Source organism: Sander lucioperca, chromosome 2, assembly GCF_008315115.2.
Source record: "Sander lucioperca isolate FBNREF2018 chromosome 2, SLUC_FBN_1.2, whole genome shotgun sequence".
NCBI classification, from domain to species: domain Eukaryota; kingdom Metazoa; phylum Chordata; class Actinopteri; order Perciformes; family Percidae; genus Sander; species Sander lucioperca.
This window is the reverse complement of record NC_050174.1, coordinates 27,409,620-27,426,331: the sequence shown is the minus strand read 5'-3', so window position 1 is coordinate 27,426,331 and position 16,712 is coordinate 27,409,620. Positions and strand designations below refer to the sequence as shown.

Genomic DNA, 16,712 nt, shown 5'->3' with positions numbered 1-16,712 from the left:
ATGTTTTATTCTAAATAGGGCTGTCAAACGATTAATTTTTTAATCGCGATTAATCGCTGAATTTCTATAGTTAATCGCGATTAATCGCATGTTTTATCACATGATTAAAATTCTATTATTTTGCATTTCAGAACAGTTTTTAAGTACATATTAACAATTGAAAGCAATTCTTACCAGTGTATCTTGATTGGGAATCAAATGAATGCAAAGAAAGTTACTTTATGAACTTGATTTTAAGATTTGTAATTATTTATTTACTGTAAACAAAAGAAAAATGTGTGAATCTGTCATTATTGCACAATTCCTCCAAGTAATTAACTAAAAAACTAAAAATCCCTATCCTTACTAGAGTCAATATAGTGTTTAGTAACTCCTAAATAATGTTGATTCCTCACTGACGTCCAGTGATCACGGTTAATGAGACAGCGTTTGCAGCAGTTTGCAGCTGTTCCAGTTGGGCTGCTTTCTCCATGTCGTACAGGCTGTGTGTGGGGCTGCTGTCTCCCTCGACGGCAACGAGACAGGTCATAACATGCCAACCATAGTACGTCTTTAAGACCCCAGTCCTCTACGATGCTGACAGGTCTGCAGTTAGTTGCCACCCGTTTGGCAAGAGCTGTAGTAATTTTTTGGGATTTGGTTTCATCCACAGGTCGGCAAGTAGCACTCTCCAAAATAGTGCTTTGCCTGAGTGGGTAGCATGCTAGCAGGTAGCATCACGCTAACTGTACTACTATGCTTAGCTCGTAGCTGGTAGCTCAAGCTTGACATGCTTCGGTGATATTTTAATTCGGCTTTACACAATGTGCATATGGCTTTCGACTTGTCTACGAGCCGTCCGGGAGTTTTGGAAAATAAAAAGCTCCATTCAGGATTTCATTGCTGCTGTCTTTCTCCATCATGCCTGCAGCCTGCAGCAGCAGGATGTGTTAGGAGGAAGTGGCAGCTTGATGATAAGTAACGGTGCTACAAAGGGTCAAAATAGTAGCCTGTTATTAGGCACGACGCAAAGCCGAGTGAAGTGTAAAATAAATTAATTAAATAAATGCCGGCATGCGATTAATGTGATTAAAAAAAATGAACACGTTATGCTCGGCCCTTAATCGCATCGCGACTAACGCGTTAATGCTGACAGCCCTAATTCAAAAGTAAACTAGCCAACAATATAACAGCCTACAAGTCCAGCTGAGATGATTAGACCATTAAACACACAACTGGTTGGATCCTTTACTCTTTCTACAAGGTTTTAATACAACAACTACATTTTCCTGATGATACTTAGACACTTTTACTGAAGTAACATTTTTACAGTGTGGTATTAGTACTTTTACTGCAGTAAAGGATGTGAATAGCCTGGGAGTTTGGTGTCAGTTTGCTGGAAATTAAGTGCTTGTCGGATCATTGAACTCGCTGATTGGCCAGAAATGTGGAGGTTTAAACTTTTCTCTCAAGTTCTCTTTTAAAAATATATATATAATCATGAACTGGAGCAATTATACTGTGTGATAATCAATAAAGTTGTGGGAATGCATTTGTCATACATGTCATTTTAATGCAAAAAAACTCTTCAAAAAGACAACCAACAACAGCAAATAATTGTTAACTGGAACTCTATTTATAACGTATATGTCACATGGCAGAGTTTTTGTGTTTGGTTATAGTTTTGTGCATGTTTTGGTCAGCTGTACTTGTATTCCTGATTTGTCATGTGTTTTGCATGTTAATTTGTTTGCTGTGTTTTAATTACTGATTCAATTTTTGGTTGCATGATTTGTTTTGTTATGCTGCTTTAGGCCTGGCATGCATTTATTTTGTAGTGTTTTTTAGAAACAGTTCCAGTGCTGGTTTCATGGTATCATAATTTTGGATAGTCACCATGGAAACATGAATTGGTCATGTGACAAGGGCTGGGAAGATTGGCAGAACAGGCAGCCAGGTGACAGTACTCGGATCTGATGGAAATCACAATTTATCAATTTATTATCAGATTGACAGCACTCTAGCCCAATGGATTGGGGGGGGATCATATTTCAGGAGGGGGCTGGTGCACCCCTTCTGGCCCTGCCCCTCGGTGCCAACATATTTACTTATTTATTTGAAACACATATACAGCTGGATATTTGTGTGATTTAAACAGCTGCTTATTCAGATTACTTTTCACAAAACTAGACAGAATTGAAGCGTAAAAAAAAACATGGATGTGTGGACTGATACATTGAATAAAAGTGAAGCATATCTGTTCTGTGAGCTGGCGAGTCACAGACCTCGATAATTCTTCTTAAAACACTGAAGTGTGGAGACTGGCGGAGATGTCATATGGTGGTGAAAACGTAACGTTTGAGGATCCACCAACAGTTTTTAAGTCCGGTTTAAAAAGGCCGAGTAACACTTCTGCTTTTGAAAAAGTATTTGTACATTTGAATATTTGGATGTAAGAAAATTTGTTTCTTGAAAATGACAAACTACAGAGAGAACATTGGAAATGTTTGTATTTCTTCTCCCTAATTTGCAAAAGAAACCAAACTCCAAACCGTGACCCAAAAATCGCAACTGGGTGGTGATGGCGCAGTAGATATGACACATACCTTTGGGGTGGGAGACCCAGCTTTGATTCCCACTGCGATACATCAACCAACGTGTCCCTGAGCAAGACACTTAACCCCTACTTGCTCCAGAGGTGTGCGACCTCTTACCTGCAATTTCCACCAACTGCGGAACGGCTGCAGATCCTCTCTGGAACGGTGGTGGAGTCATTAGGTTTCCATTCAAGTTAGTGTGTGTATTTTCACTGACTGCAGAACGGCTGCGTCCCGACTCCGTCCCAGCTCTGGCGATCCGCAGCCCTCCCGAGCAGATACGCAGAGCTTCTATTTTTGCCGGACGCCGGAAAGCTCCGCAGCAATTCAGCACAGGGCAGATTGTGCGGGACAGGAAGTCGAGCACAGAAACAAAATAAAACATCCGGTTAATTTTCAAAATAAAATACACCGTGCTCACGGCGGATCATATTTCAGCAGGTCAGCACAGAGTTGTTTCCCTCTACTCCTCTGGATGGAAACAAACTGTTGTTGGTTTTGTGGTTCTGTTTATAGAAACTACATCCTGTTATATTGCGCGATCATACGTGAATTCGCGAGATCTCGTGGGTCCTCGTGACTTCAGCTGTCAGTCATGGCCGCAGCCGTTCGCAACAAATCCGTACCTGGTGGGTATTGTAGGACGGCGGAGCACGGAGCTGACACGCAGCGGAGCCGATCCGCAGCCGTTCTGCAATTGGTGGAAATTGCGGGTTTTATATAATAATTATAAGACGCTTTGGATAAAAGCGTCAGCTAAATGACATGTAATGTAATGCAATACAAACTAAATTGTGGCTATAAAAAAACTGATCTGATTGAAATCTGATTCTTAACCCCCAGGCTTCACAGGTGAAACAACAGGGAAGATAATCAACTAGTCCTCAACCGGTCACCTTAAATGAACCCACCAGTGACTGGGCATTTCATTTTATCTTTACTTATTACTGTACATGCAGTCTACGACTCATGCAGGTCAACATAAGACATAACAAATACGAATAGATGTCTTCCTCCATGCATTCTGGCCCTGAAGCCAGCAGCAGTGGCAGCAAAAACTGTCCTGTCCTGTTAGTAGTGTCCTGAGGACTGTCCCGGGACAGTCAGACACTGTCCTGTACACTGTCCTGTGACTCCATGACTGTCCTGTACACTGTCCTGTGACTCCATGACTGTCCTGTACACTGTCCTGTGACTCCATGACTGTCCTGTACACTGTCCTGTGACTCCATGACTGTCCTGTACACTGTCCTGTGACTCCATGACTGTCCTGTACACTATCCTGTGTCTCCAGGACTGAGTGCAAAACATTTCTTGACATGGGAGTCACAGTGTCTGGGAGTCACAGGACAGTGTACAGGCCAGTCATGGAGTCACAGGACAGTGTACAGGACAGTGTCTGACTGTCCCAGGACAGTCATGGAGTCACAGGAAAGTGTACAGGACAGTGTCTGACTGTTCCGGGACAGTCATGGAGTCACAGGACAGTGTCTTGGAGTCACAGGACAGTGTCTGACTGTCCTGGGATAGTCCTCAGGACACTACTAACAGGACAGTCTTCAGGACACTACTAACAGGACAGGACAGTTTCTGTTGCCTCGGGACAGTCAGACACTGTCCCTGGACAGTCAGACACTGTCCTGTACACTATCCTGTGACTCCCAGACACTATCCTGTGACTCCCAGACACTGTCCTGTGACTCCAAGACACTGTCCTGTGACTCCATGACTGTCCCGGGACAGTCAGACACTGTCCTGTACACTTTCCTGTGACTCCATGACTGTTCTGTATACTGTCCTGTGACTCCATGACTGTCCCATGACTGTTAGTAGTGTGTAGACACACACTACTAACAGGACAGGACAGTTTTTGCTGCCACTGCTTCTCCCTGAAGCTCTGTGGGTTAAAGAACACTCAGAGCCACTGGAGGGCGCTCAAGGACCCCAGTCCCACTCCCACTGACACACCACAACTCAGCCAACAGCACAAAGTATCACAGCAATATTCATCAGCTTAAATGTCACATTGAAAGTATTATTTTGATACTCATTATTTTTTCAGATTTTCACTGTTTCAATTATAACTGAAAGTGATGAGCCTCAGGTGAAACACAACACACATTTCAAACGCAGCTTAAAAGTTTCAACTAGTTTCAGTGAGACAGAAAAGAACAAAGCGTCAGGATGGTCCAGCGCTTCGCTGTGTGTGTGTGTGTGTGTGTGTGTGTGTGTGTGTCTGTCTGTCTGTCTGTTTTATTGCTGCAACTTTGTATTATTGTACATTAGGTGTAAATGTGTTTGTAAAATTGTATATTCTGATGTTTTTTGTTTCTTTATTGTTTGACCTACCTGCCCAGGGACTACGGGCAGAAAATAGCACTTGTACTGCTGCCTGGTGCAAAGCATCTCTCCCTGTACAAGGTTAGTGTTTGTTGTGCATTGTCCCTGTTTAAATAACATCACATTGATGCGGCTGTGAGTGTGTCTGGGGTCTTGTCTTCTTAGTACGTTCTTTGACATTTTTCTCAACCAAAAAGGTTGGATGAATCAACAGATGGAAATATGTAACATTATCTTGAAACCCAGAAGCAATAATGTTCATGAATGTTTGATTTGATTTGTCCTTCTCTCAGATTTCTGTTGGGAGGAGTTTAGCATTTAGCGGTCACTGCAAGTTCATCTGAAATGTTCTTGTTTAAAAGTCTGTGAGTTAGATTTCTAGCCCATAAAAGCTTCATATATGCACACATTTAATTGAAAGCATGTTTTTGGCTGGGTTCACATTACCTTGGCTAATATGAAAAAAAAAAATAATATATAGGCCTACACTTACAGGTGAAATTATTAGGCGATTAAACACTTAGGTGGTTGACAGAACTGTTTGGATCATTTCCAGTTTCTAAAATGTGAGGACTTTTCTGCATTGATTACTTTTACTTTTAATACTTTAAGTAGGCTACATTTCCCTGATAATTCATAGATACTTTAACTTAAGTAACATTTTCAATGCAGGACTTTTACTTGTAACAGAGTATTTCTACAGTGTGATATTAGTACTACTTCTGGGATGAATTCAGTGGTCCTGTTCTGTTGCTGGAATAAACAGAGAGGTGACAGGTGGACATGAACCACAGGACACCTGTCATTACAGCACAGCATGACAGCTTTGATGTACCAGACCTATATTATATCCAAACAAGCCTTAGTGATAAAATTGAAGATTATAATATTTTTTAAAACACTTAGCTGTCTGCCATTTCCCTCTGGAAACAGCCAGTTGCCCCCAGAGTGGTGAGGACCTGTATTTGGACCGGGATGGCACGGTTCCGGCACGTTGCCCTCTCTACTGGACCCAGTTCAGTACATAGATCCAAGAGCTCAGCTTTAGGGAATTTAAATCAGCATATTAGCCAGTCATCGTCATGGTCCCTGAAGTCTCTTTCTCTCCTGATTCTTCCACTGGAGGAGTCCTCCTGCAGGGCCAACAGTGCCATCATGCAGCATTACGCACGGGGGTCACCGCAGTATTTATATGTTTTCAACAATTTGTGATTGTTAACACCTTGCCAAAATCACAGCATCAACTAGTGGTATCCCCCCGAGATACAATTTGAAGACTAAAGTCTAATAGGCAAACACACTTTTCTTCATGCAGGTTTTGTCAGTATTAAAGTTCGGAATGATAACGAGGACATTAAAGGTAACGATTGCGCGAGAGCTTAACGGCTGTATTTTCAAACTTTGACATTTGATGATATATGCACAGTATTAAAGACAGATACTTAGTTTTTTACACTGTGTTCTGCCGTTATCTAATGCTAGGGTATTTGATGCTATCCTGTATTCCATGCAGTCGGGCTATCCCCTCCTCCTCCTGTGCTCCGTAGCGGACAATGTGACGGTGAGACAGCGCCGATTAAATATTAAAAACACATTTTTATTAAAGATTTGAGTTGGATTTTACAAGGTGTTTATGGAACAAGTATCACTCAGTACAAGCGCAAATAACACTGCTGGATTTAATCTTCATGGTAACGTGGATGATATGGAGTGAAGAAATGTGCGTGAGGCATTAATGCGCACGCATGGGTCAGAGTTTGCGTGGAGGACCGCACATTCTCCCGTCAAGTTTGTTTTTTATAAATCACAACCTTTGCGTGGGAAGTGGCGTACGCACATTTTCAGCCCCGTTTTGTGCGTTCGCCACGTTTATAAATGAGACCCCTGATCATTATACTTCTCAGAATAAGAAAAGGCTAAATAAATGATTAAGGAGTTGATGCCCTTGCAGTGAGAAGCAACTAATTAGCCAACGGTCATTAGTGGAAGTGGTCAGTGTGTGACAGTTGTGAGGCGATTGATTGCACCCGACGATTTGGTCGACCATCCCTGGAGGTTAATCACTGACAGGATGGAGGGGTCAAGCGCTCCGTGGCTCAAGGCGTATACGGGGTCGCTCAATAAACCTTCATCTGGAACTGGCTGAGGGTTTGTCTCAAGAGTCGCTACTCCTCAAATCTCTGATAGCTCCTAACTTTATGAAGAGATTAGAAACATGGAAGACCATGGAGGAGGAGGAGGAGGAAGACAACGCGCTGTCTGAAAATGACAATGCAAATGTTCTGATACCGATACCAGTGTGGGAAAAGCCTCTGATACTGCCTAAAATGCTGGTATCGGTATCAGCGTGTACTGGAGTTTATGCAGCGATCTGATACCACAGAATTTAGAACCGAAGAAAATCCACTTTAAAGTAGTTTCTTTATGTTATTTTCGTTATTATGACTATCACACTGGATAATAAATGAAACCATTCATTGTTTGTGTTTGTTTATGTTTCACAAAAAGTGTAACCTGAGCCAGGCCGACGACAAAGATAAAAATCATATCACATCCATACAGGGATGGTAGTATACAGCTGTTAAAACATGATAAAATATATGACATACTGGTATCAGATCAGTACTTAGTATTGGCCGATACGCAAGTTCAGGTATCAGAGTCGGTATCAGGAAGCAAAAAATCCATCAGACCATCTCTAGATTAAACTAAGAAATATCTCTTTTGTTTTTATATATATATATATATATATATATATATATATATATATATATATATATATATATATATATAATTTTCTGTATTCAGTATGACAGGGTTTGTTAGGTAATAACATTTTGAAAAAAAGAGAGAAAGAGAAGGAACTATGTCTTCATTTATTATCTATGTTGAGACCGTTTGTATCATGTGTTTGTTGAGCTGATTTGCATCAGAAGACGAGGCGAGGCCTCCTCTACCAGCCCACCCTTTTTATGTTTCCGTTTCCAAGTGGCTGGTCGATATCACTGATCATTATTGACCTTCACATCTGCTCGGCTTTTTCTCTCCCTTGTCTACATCTTCCTTTCTCCCCGAAGCCAATAAATCCATTCACTCGCAGCCATGTGCTGGGCTGAATGTTTCTGGGCTTTCTCTATTGTCTAATTGAGGTGGAATATGGGTACCGTAAACCGAGTATAGAGCTGTAACAATTCCAAATTTTGCTGTACAATTAATTGTCTTAAAATAATTACGATTAACAATAGAATTGTCTCTTTCTGTCAAATCAAAAAAAACATTTATTTATTTATTTATTACTTTTATACTCATATTAAAGTTTTGAATGGATTCCAGGATACATCTTTTGATTATATCACTGTCATGTGACCCAGATAATGTAATAATACAGGTACAAATGACTCTTGTCATTTTTGTTGCTATGAACATGTAGGATCAGTGCCAACAACTAGCATAGCTTTAGCTCAACAGTCCGACCAATAATCACTTATATAATTACAATTTGGCATATCTAAACAAAATCAACAACTACCATCAACAGTCATACCTCTTAGGTTAAACAAAGAGACCGCCATAACGTAAAGAAATTGATAATAAGATACAAGCAAAACCATAATTTTTCAATTTTGAGCTTTTGGGCTATTTTGCTTCCATAGCATGTTTTCATTCAGATGATTGGGTAAAAAACATCCAAAATACACATTTAGATGTTTATCTTACACCACTGTGTCTATTTGTGCCTGTAAATTTCTCCTAAATTCACCAAAAGTTAGCATTAGGTAATGCTTTGTTTGCATATTTAAACATAAAAATTTAAGAAAACTTGTTATACAAAAAAATATGTCTTAATGTAGGTAATCAACTGTTTTCATGTTGATATCAGTTTAAATGTTTGACCCTATTCACCTGTAATGTCTTGCAAAATGTCTGATATTTTATAATCCATTTTCTCCAGAAATCTCCACTTTAGCAGCACTTCCAAACCCCAAACCTTCCAGTTTGACTCCTATCTATGTTCTGAAGGTTTTTACTGAGGGATTTGGTCAAATACTATTTAATAGGCTTTTTGACATGGTGACACCATATTCTGATTTATGGAGTGATAAAAAGAAATCTAAAATCCCCTCTGTAAAAACCTTTGACTCGAATATGTCAACAAAATGAAACAAGAGTTTTGAACCCGGCTTTTTCCAATGTTCAGGTTTCTGTTCTGCATGCAAATTAGCAATTTTGTAACAAGACAATGCATCATTTGCATATTTTAACATAAGATTTCAGAAAACTTGTAATACAAAAAAAGATATGTATTATTGTCAGTAATCAACTGGGGAAGTTTCACGGTGATAACTGTTAGTTAATTTATTTTTTCCTATTCACCTGGGGTGTCTCCTCTTAAATTGATGAGAGGTGGCATTATTAGATTCAGAGATCAGTATGCTATGATGTTAAAAAACAGGGCTGATGGAGTAGGGAGGTCACAACACCTTACATTATGTACTACAAACTTATTCAATTTTATTTATAGTGTCAAATCACAACAGGAGTTCTCTCAGGACACTTTACAGATAGAGTAGGTCTACACCACACAGCATTTGGTGCGACAGTGGCGAGGAGACAGAAACCTCAGACAGACCCTGACTCTTGGTGGCCTCTGCTGCTGGCGGTTGGGACACAGAGTCACAATAAAGGTAATAGAACTATGACTAGAAATAATATTACTGTAATAATGCAGTAATCACAGCGGTGGTCCTAGGGCTGGGTATCGTTCAAAAATGTTGGATACCGGTACCAATACCGATACCGTGACTTCAATGCTGGTTCCTAAACAGTAGCCTACTTTTTTCTTTACCAATTTTATAAAATTGATTTTAACAAAAAGAAATTACAACATTACACATTACGGCACAAATCTTTTCATTTATTTTCCAGCTCCGACTATGTGAGCGTCTCTGTGTAACGTAGAGTTTCTCCTGCGTGTCTCTACGACGTGTAACGTTAGACAGCCAATCACAGACATTATTAGATCTTGGTAGAAGCATGCTGCATGCTGATTGGCTTACTGACGCTGATGAGAATTGCTCCTTAGGACCAGAGAACATTTGGTATTGAATGATGAGATATTTTTCAATACTCAATACAATTCGCTCGTGCCTAAAAAGTATTGAATTTTGGTACCCAGCCCTAGGCGGTCCAGGGACACTATATGCTCCCGTGATTAAATCAGCCCCTCAGGTAGTGAGTTACACAACACACACACACACACACACACACACACACACACACACACACACAGACACACAGACACACACACACACACACACACACACACACACACACACACACACACACACACAGTCTCACACACACACACACACACACACACACACACACACACACACACACACACACACACACACACACACACACACACACACACACACAACGGCATTTGTTCTGAATTATAATAAAGTGTCAGAGGAACAGAGAGCAAAGAGAAAGATGTTCAAACGCCTGACATGCCGCTCCATACAGCCGTTCTGGTGAAGTCTGGTGAGCCTCCACTGGGCGGCGCTGTTCTTCAGCACACTGTGTCGGTGTATGGCTGCTGACACTCCACGGCTGCTTCAAACTTACTCTGTATAGAAATAAATCAACTTTCAGGAATCAAACCAACAAATTACGTGAATGTGTAATGCAGAAAGTGAAAAACAAGATGCTCTAGAATCTTTTCAACAAATAAAGAATGGGATTGTCTCAGCAGTGTTTGGTCATAAGTTAATGCAGGCAAATGCTAGTGGCGCCGGCAGTCCAAATAAGTAAAGAAAAGTGAATGAATATACATAAAAACGTTGATAAAAGCATTTTTTTTTTTTTGGCGAAAAGTCCAAAAATGTCGAGAACTGACAAAAACGTTGAAAAATAACATTTAATGCTCAAATTATAGGTAACCCATCTCAAACATACATTAACTCATCTCAGCACATATGCCAATGACAAAAGTTCATCCCATCGTTACTTAGGTAACTGGATAATTCCTCACTGTAGTGAAACGCCTTGAGGATCTCTGCCTTCTCCGGTGACATGCTGCCACTTGGCCCGGTAAACGTCCTCAGGCTGACCCTCACACTGCACTGTGGCAGTTCAATATTCTTACTGTATGTCACAATACTCAAAGTCTGTTACAGCATAAACCAAGGACACTTTCTCTAAACCACAGGTGTCAAACTACAGGCCCACGGGCCGAACCCGGCCCCTTGCAGATTTTGATCCGGCCTGCATGTCAACTTAGGTTCACAATAGATTTTGGCCCGCCAAACCAAAAAGACTGAACTGTAATTTATGCGACATTCAGAGCAGAATTTGGCAGAGTTGCCAACTTTGAGACTCAGAAATTACCACAGAAGCTAAAAGTTTTCATATTCAGACCTGTGAAACAGGTTGCTGGGACTCAGCTGTGTGGTAGCCTGCTTTTAAAAATGTAATCATGTTTTGCTTAATTTGCTAAATTCTATGATGACTAAGGAACCTTTTTGCTGACTTTTTTAGGGCTTTATGTTGACCAAACTGTAAGTGAGAAGGCTATATGAGATGTGCAATAATACAGTCAAAGATATTTGACCTTTCTTTTTATTTATTTATTTTTTTAATAAAAACATGTCAATAAACGCTACATGTCTGGCCCTTGATGTGGTTCTCATTTTCTCATTGTGTGGCCCTTTTAAGTTTGACACAAAGAAAATAAATTAACTTTCCTGAAAGTTTCCTTTTATTGTAAAGCGCACATATACAGAAACAGTTGACAAATGATAGCATTCCTTAGATAAGTACAATTAAAAGTTAACCCAAAAAAAAGTTCAAATTCAGCCCAGTTTAGACTTTCATTGATGTTATTTTAGTTAACATTATTTCCATACAGAATGGAGAAAAAAAAATCACATTTATTTTTGCATGAATAATGAAGCTTCTTGTGAGATCTGAGCTGATGTGATTCCTCACTGAGAAGAGGAAGACTAAAGACTTCTTCTGAGACTGAAAGACCAATATTCAGTCATGTGTACTCAAAGAAGAGACTATAATTAACTAATATAACTAAAAGCATACATCTGCAGGTAAAACTAATGTATGTGAGAGTCTTTCTACATGGTCTTTTACATGACTCCATAAAAACATATACAATGTGCACATTTTAGCCAGCAAGTAACAGATGAACTCACTGAATAAAAAAGGGCAAACTGACAAGAAGCACAGCCCAAATGATATATCCTACATCACAGTAAGCCTTAATTGTAGGGTCACTGTGGTAAACGCCGGCCAATTGCAGGGTTCACAGAAATGATGTTTACACCGCAGTTCAGACATGGACATGTAGTATAATAGTTCTTCACTTGAAACATTTTTTAAAGTGAAAACATGATTTAAGATAAGTGCTTTTGGATATTATATGTTTTTAGAATGGTAATCCCTGGATCTCATTTAAAGGAGCACAGCAGCATTGTAATCATATTTTTAGGATGGACCTGATGCAGTAAAGGCCTATAGGTGTAATCTCTAGAGATGGTCCAATAGCATTTTTTCCTTCCTGATACTGATTCCGAAACCTGAACTTGCGTATTGGCCGATACGGTTCTGATCTAATACCAGCGTATACAGTATATTGTTCGGCTGCTCAAGTTAAACTCTTTGTGGAACATGAACACACACAAACAACACCATAGAACTTTCTTTCAGTTTGACAGTCAATCATAATGGAAAAAGAACATAAATAAACTACTTTAAAGTAGATTTTCTTCTGGGATAAATATCGGATCGGTGCATAAATTCCAGTACTCGCCGATACTGATACCAGCATTTTAGGCGGTATGGGAGGCTTTTCTGAGACTGATATTGGTAACAGAACATCTCTAGTAATCTCAGTGGCTGTGTGACAGTCAATGAATCTCTCTATCTGTAAGCACACATAGGATGTAACATGAGGGGTTGTTGAGTGTTAACAAACAAACACGTTACAATACAGGTGAGGGTCCCCGTTGGCTGAAATTCCAATACAAATTTGTCAACCATCAGCAAAAAAATGTTCCATACTGTTTTATACAGCGGTATCTTACCTGGTAGTACCTCTGGGTGTAGGAGGGCGCTGTGGTCACTGCTGCAGAGCAATGAGCAGGACTGCTTCATGGCAATATTAGAGCTTTACATGATTTTGAGTGCCCTGATTTGTCAGACAGGATTAGTCAGAAATCTGCAGTTCAGTTTCAACTTTCATGTTAAATTATTATGTGGATTCAAATGTGCATGGAGCTGCTGAACACACACATCACAGGAATACACAGATGACAATAAACACCAATCTATTGTAAAACACACAAGAGCAATGAAATATATAGCCTAGTCTATTTTTTAGGAATATCATATACATAAACATAAATGAATCAATTGTATTATTGTTATATGTTAATAAAAAAAACAGTTTAAGTTTATCAGGTGCAGAGCATCTAATGTGTAACTTAACATTGATGGTGGAAGAAGTATTCAGATCCTTCACTTAAGTAAAAGTACTAATACTACACTGTAAAGTGCTCTGTTACAGTAAAAGTCCCACATTGAAAATGTTACGTAAGTTATAGTATGTAAGTATCATCAGGAAGATGTAGTTAATATTAAAAGTAAAGAACTCTCCTCCCATTGTAGAAAGTGTAAAGACTCCAACCAGTTGTGTGTGTTTAATGGTCTAATCATCTCAGCTGGACTTGTAGTCGTTATATTGTTGGCTAGTTTACTTTAGAATCAAACATCAGATTTTATAAACTACATGTGTTTTGTGTGCAGAAATCTTAATGTGTAAAGTAACTAGTAACTAAAGCTGTAACAGATGAATGTAGTGGAGTAAAAAGTCCAATATTTCTCTCTGAACTGTAGCGGAGTAGAAGTAGAAAGTGGCATGAAAAGAAAAGACTCAAGTAAAGTACAAGTACCTCAACAATTCTACTTTAGTACAGTAGCCTACTTGAGTTAATGTAGCCTACTTAGTTACATTTCACCACTGGTTATGTTATTGCAATATAAATATACAATACATGATAGGGAAAGATACAACTCAATAGGCAGAAAAAACATGTTTTATGGCACCTGCATTTCAACAATCCCAAAAGGATTAATGCAATTACTTATTACCATGACTTATTTTATTTTATTATTTTAATTGTTTTTACATAACTCAGAGTGAGCTGTCCTCGGCTGCAGCAGAGCAGTGTGTGAGCCTCCATACTGTAGATCTGTCTCAGTATTGACGCGCAGTTAGCAGATGGAGCGGGGGGGGCTGATCTCTGCCTCCAGAGGTCATTCTCACTACAGTTGCCACTTGTTGCCAAAGCAGCTCGAGGCTCCACCATTCAACACCAAACTGATTTCAAGTATTTATTCAGCCTAACTATCGAGACCGACATATTTGGATGCTGAATGCGGAACGTGGCCAGGACTGAAGGAAGACTCGCGTGATCCGGTAGATAACATTTCGGCGCATCCGACGGAGAGAAGCATGGTTGATAACGCAAGTATAGCAACTAAATCTGCTTTGGTAAGCGTCCAGGCTTGATTTCTGTCGACTTATTACAATGCACTAATACTGTAAAGCTTGTCCTCTTTTTCAAACGCGCTTAACATTTTACTCACACTCAAAAACTTTGCATTTGGTCAATTTAACAGTGTTTTATCGCAATTTTTTGTTTTGTCACATTCGTAGGCTCAATGTGTAATATGTAAAAACCGCTTTATATTCAACTAAAAGTCAGACAGAGCTGTCTGCGTGTGTGTAAAGAGGCTAACATGTGTTTTAATCTTATAAAGTGCTGGTGATGATCATTACACGACCATCCTCTCGTCCCCCCCCTCCGCAGCAAGGCTCTTTCTCGCCCGCCAGTAGCATTCCCATCCCGGCTCCCTCCGCCTCCTCTCACAGCGCCTTCCCCGGCGTCCAGTCCCAGCAGCCCGCCAGCGGCGGCATGAAGCTCGAAGCGGTCATGGAAAACCTGCAGCGGCAACAGGCAGCGCGGCTGGCCCTGGAGGAGAAGCTCCGGCAGGCGGAGACAGAGAAAGACCTCCGCTCCATGGTGGAGTCGCAGATACACCAACAAGCGCTGGCTTTCCGCCACTACCAGGCGGCGATGCGCGGCGCTCTGGCCGCCGGAGTTGCCAACTCGTCCCTCCCACACATGGAGGTCCGCAGAGCCGCCGAGGACGGGAGCTCCTCCAGACCGGGCAGCCACGGTAAGGAACGGGAAGAGGAGGGAGACGACATGGAGGAGCAGGACATCATGGATGAAGAGGAGGAGGAAGGCGAAGATGATGTCGGGTTGAACCACTACCAGCACCGGGCGTCCTCGCTCCAGGGAGCCGGTCTGCCTCCGAAGAGCAGCCCGATGCATCTCATGGCCAGAGCCCCGGCGGCCTTTGCCCCGGCCCGCCGCGCAGAGTCTCCCTCGGCCCCGCAGCCCCAGCACCACGACTGGACCTATGAGGAGCAGTTCAAGCAGGTAAGCTGAACACTTCCCCCTCTGTAAAGTTACTCTGTCAACGGATTCTGGGACATTCAGGGATGTGTGTGACTCTGAAGATTTACTTTACCATGGGGGCTTTCTTAATTTAATTCAGTTAGGTTAATTGTGGTCCTATAAAAACAAAAGCTCGTTTTTGAAAGACTTTAGTCATTGGACGCTTTTCGCTTTCTGTGCCACCTTCTATAGTAGCCTATTTCTACACATTTGGACATCACAATAGGCTACATGGTTGATAACATATTGCTGTAATAGGCGACTTTCTGAAGGAAATCAAAAATGTTCATTTAGAGTCTTTTCTCAAAGCCACGAGCCCTGTGTCGTACATGTCAGTGAGCACACAACAAATGTTGCCTATTTGCAGAAATGTAGAGTTTGAACTAAGTTGATATTGAAGATTCGGCTGGGAAAAGTTGAAAATGGCCAGCTGACAGTCTCTGTTGGACTGAGGCTGGATCTTGGGGGCACGTTATAATGAGGCTTTCTAACAAAGCATCGTTTATAAAGGGGAATAAACTGTGACTAATAGCTTTATTAATCAATAATAAGTCATTTACTAACGATTTATAGATCAGTTATAGATGAATGAAAATAACTTTTACGTTGTTGTGAAAATTCCCTTTGACAGATTGGACACATACCACCACTGATAGTCATTGTATTGTATATTGTATATTGTATTAACAACTTTTCAAGTTGGGCTATTTGATGGGTTACAAACACGTATAGGCTAACTGTATATTACCGAATAAACCATAGATAACAACATATTTCTGATTTCCAGGTTGTAAAAAAGCTTCTTTTTTTTTTAGCAATTTGGTGATAACAGCATTATAAATGTTATCAAATCAAACGGCTAATAAGTTATTAATTAATAGATTTTGCTTCCACCCCTTTTTTTCAGAAGGGAAATGGTCCTATCAGTCAAAGGCATTTTTTTACAACCTGGTAGACCAAAAGTTGTCTCTATTAATGACTTCTATCTGGAAAGCTTTAGTTAATTATTTGTTAACCACTAATAAAGCCATTATAAACCCTTTTGCAAAGGGTTCCTTATTTGCCCTTGTGTTGTGTTGACAGTTAATGACAGTAAGTTGTTTGATTGGTACGCAGTGGTCTGCAGCAGGCAGATCTATACTGTCTGAGCGACTGTGGATGCAGCATGTCATCTTTTATTTATAATGGATCATTTACAGACTTCCCTAAATGTGATGTGTACATTAGTGACTGCATTAGCACTGCACATTAA

The 16,712-nt window shown here is 40.4% G+C and overlaps 1 protein-coding gene across 2 annotated transcripts in view; it reads left to right on the top strand.

Annotated features, from left to right (window-relative positions):
- Positions 1-14,237: 14,237 nt before the first annotated feature.
- arid3c (AT rich interactive domain 3C (BRIGHT-like)) overlaps positions 14,238-16,712 on the top strand; it is an 84,712-nt gene continuing 82,237 nt past the window's right edge. The window contains exons 1-2 of one of the 2 annotated variants that reach the window (XM_031300470.2): positions 14,238-14,487; positions 14,807-15,442. In XM_031300470.2, coding sequence (XP_031156330.1) covers positions 14,449-14,487; positions 14,807-15,442 — 675 coding nt within the window. In that variant the 5' untranslated portion in view covers positions 14,238-14,448. The remainder of the gene's footprint in view (positions 14,488-14,806; positions 15,443-16,712) is intronic. The other variant, XM_031300469.2, reaches the window with a different exon arrangement.